Here is a 2,435-nt window from a genome sequence, read left to right on the forward strand (position 1 = left end):
CCCTTGGGAATCCTGCCAGGCTGGGGTGTCCATGGGAATGGGGTGTCCATGGGAATGGGGTGTCCAAGTTTCCCTGTGTCCTGTGGGGCTGAGGGCAGAGCAATCCATGGCAAAGGGGAATGAGCTGAGCTCCCCTCCCTGAGATCCATCATGGACACACCGGGGGCTCTCCTTGCTGTGTCCTTCCAAGCTCTGAGCTGCCCTCCTGGGTGCAAATCGGTGCCAGAGCCTCTCGGAGTTCCCTGAATGTCCCTCGGGGAAGTGCAGAGATGCCACAGCTGAGGAAATGCTGTTGGGTTTGCCAAGGGAGCCATGAGTGTCCTTGGCAGAAGGGGGTGCTGAGACCTTGCTCAGAGACCTTTAGAGAGGGTGAGACTTTCAGGGATCCCTCTGCTCTGGGCAGGGTCTGGTTTATCCCAGAGTGATACGGGAGTGTGATTGTGCTCTGATTGCACCCAAAGGTGCAAAGCCAGGGCGGTTGGGAACAAGCCCATCCAGTCCCCCACCTTGCCCTGACCAGGATTCCCTTGCTCAGGGAATCCTTTACCTCTCTCATCCCTTAGTGGCAAACTGTGAGTGCAGCAGAAATGCTGGGATTTCTGATCTCAGAGAACCAGGAATGATGTGTGGGTAGGAAAACAATTCCTAAAACCAACACTTGCCATCCTTTAGACTTGTGAGTGCAGAAGCTACCAAGTCTTTCTCCATAAGGAGTGATTCCACGGACAAATCCTGAATATCCAGCCTTGTCCCTCTGCCACACAGCCACAAACCCAGGATAGCAGGGCAGGGATGGCTCCTTGAGAGCCCCCATGCACAGGCCTGGCTGCTGCTGACACACTCAGACAGCACAACTGGAGCTCAGTCAGGGACCAGGGTGAAGGTTTTCCCAGAGCAGGAACAAGGGTGGGTGAGTCACAGTGGGACAGTCTACAGGGAATGGCCCAGGTTTGGCTCAAAGCAGCCTCTGCTGACTTGTCACTGTCCTTTATCCATGAACAGATCCCCATTGCCAGAGACAGCAAATGTCCAACAGCAGCTCCATCAGCCACTTCCTCCTGCTGCCATTGGCAGACACGCGGCAGCTGCAGCTCCTGCACTTCTGCCTCTTCCTGGCCATCTCCCTGGCTGCCCTCCTGGCCAACGGCCTCATCATCAGCGCCGTAGCCTGCGGCCACCACCTGCACACCCCCATGTTCTTCTTCCTGCTCAACCTGGCCCTCAGCGACCTGGGCTCCATCTGCACCACTGTCCCCAAAGCCATGCACAATTCCCTCTGGGACACCAGACACATCTCCTATGAAGGATGTGCTGCTCAGGTATTTTTCTTTATGTTCTTCATGTCAGCAGAGTATTTCCTCCTGACCATCATGTGCTACGACCGCTACGTGTCCATCTGCAAACCCCTGCACTACGGGACCCTCCTGGGCAGCAGAGCTTGTGCCCACATGGCAGCAGCTGCCTGGGCCAGTGGCTTTCTCAATGCTCTGCTGCACACAGCCAATACATTTTCCCTGCCCCTGTGCCATGGCAATGCCCTGGGCCAGTTCTTCTGTGAAATCCCACACATCCTCAAGCTCTCCTGCTCCAAATCCTACCTCAGGGAAATTTGGCTTATCACGATTAGTGTCTTTTTAGCTTTTGGTTGTTTTGTGTTCATGGTTTTCTCCTATGTGCAGATCTTCAGGGCTGTGCTGAGGATCCCCTCTGAGCAGGGACGGCACAAAGTCTTTTCCACCTGCCACCCTCACCTGGCTGTGGTCTCTCTGGTTATCAGCACCTCATTTTTAACCTACCTTAAGCCACTTTCAATGTCTTCTCCATCCCTGGATCTGTCTCTATCAGTTCTGTACTCAGTTGTGCCTCCAGCCCTGAACCCTCTCATCTACAGCCTCAGGAATCAGGAGCTCAAGGCTGCAGTGTGGAAAATAATAACTAGATGGTTTCTGAAATATTAAACTGCTGACCAATTTCTGCAAATCACTTGTAATAAAAGTAATCTTGGATACTTATTGATGGTATGGTTTTGGGGTTATTTTTCTTTTGATTCAATTTTATCATATTGTCCACAAGAAAACCCATTGTTTGTTCCATTTCTCATTTTAATTCTCCCCATCTTTGCAGAGGCCACAGACTGCACGATAGAGGAGATGTGCTGTGGTGGCTTTAAATGAAATACAGGATCTCCCAGCAAAGATTTCTGCAGAGATGCCCCATTTGTTCCCTTCTCTGTGTGCAGAGCTGGGGGCAGATCAGTGCTGGCACAGCAGCTGTGCCCAGCAGCAGCAGCAGCACTTGGTGTTGCCAGTGCTGCTCCCGTGCCACTGCCCCGCTGCCCTCCTGGCCCTCGTGTTGCTGCAGGGCCTGAGTGCTCTCGGGGCCGGGCACAGCCCTGGGGGTGGCAGTGCCGGGGCTGCAGCAGGGACAGGCCATGG

General features: G+C 53.7%; 1 protein-coding gene across 1 annotated transcript; it reads left to right on the forward strand.

The window, feature by feature from the left end:
* Positions 1 to 920: 920 nt before the first annotated feature.
* On the forward strand, positions 921 to 1,958 carry LOC148219319 (olfactory receptor 14A16-like). Its single transcript, XM_088157725.1, has one exon. It carries the CDS (start codon positions 1,026 to 1,028, stop codon positions 1,956 to 1,958), a length of 933 nt encoding a protein of 310 aa, XP_088013851.1. The 5' UTR covers positions 921 to 1,025.
* The last annotated feature ends 477 nt before the right edge of the window (positions 1,959 to 2,435 follow it).

The sequence above is a fragment of the Sturnus vulgaris genome, unplaced genomic scaffold, assembly GCF_052056855.1.
Source record: "Sturnus vulgaris isolate bStuVul1 unplaced genomic scaffold, bStuVul1.hap1 Scaffold_155, whole genome shotgun sequence".
Classification (NCBI taxonomy): Eukaryota; Metazoa; Chordata; class Aves; order Passeriformes; family Sturnidae; genus Sturnus; species Sturnus vulgaris.

What these genes read in the sequence shown, in the direction of transcription:
- LOC148219319 (XM_088157725.1), top strand. Translation starts at nt 1,026, where the DNA reads ATGTCCAACAGCAGCTCCATCAGCCACTTCCTCCTGCTGCCATTGGCA.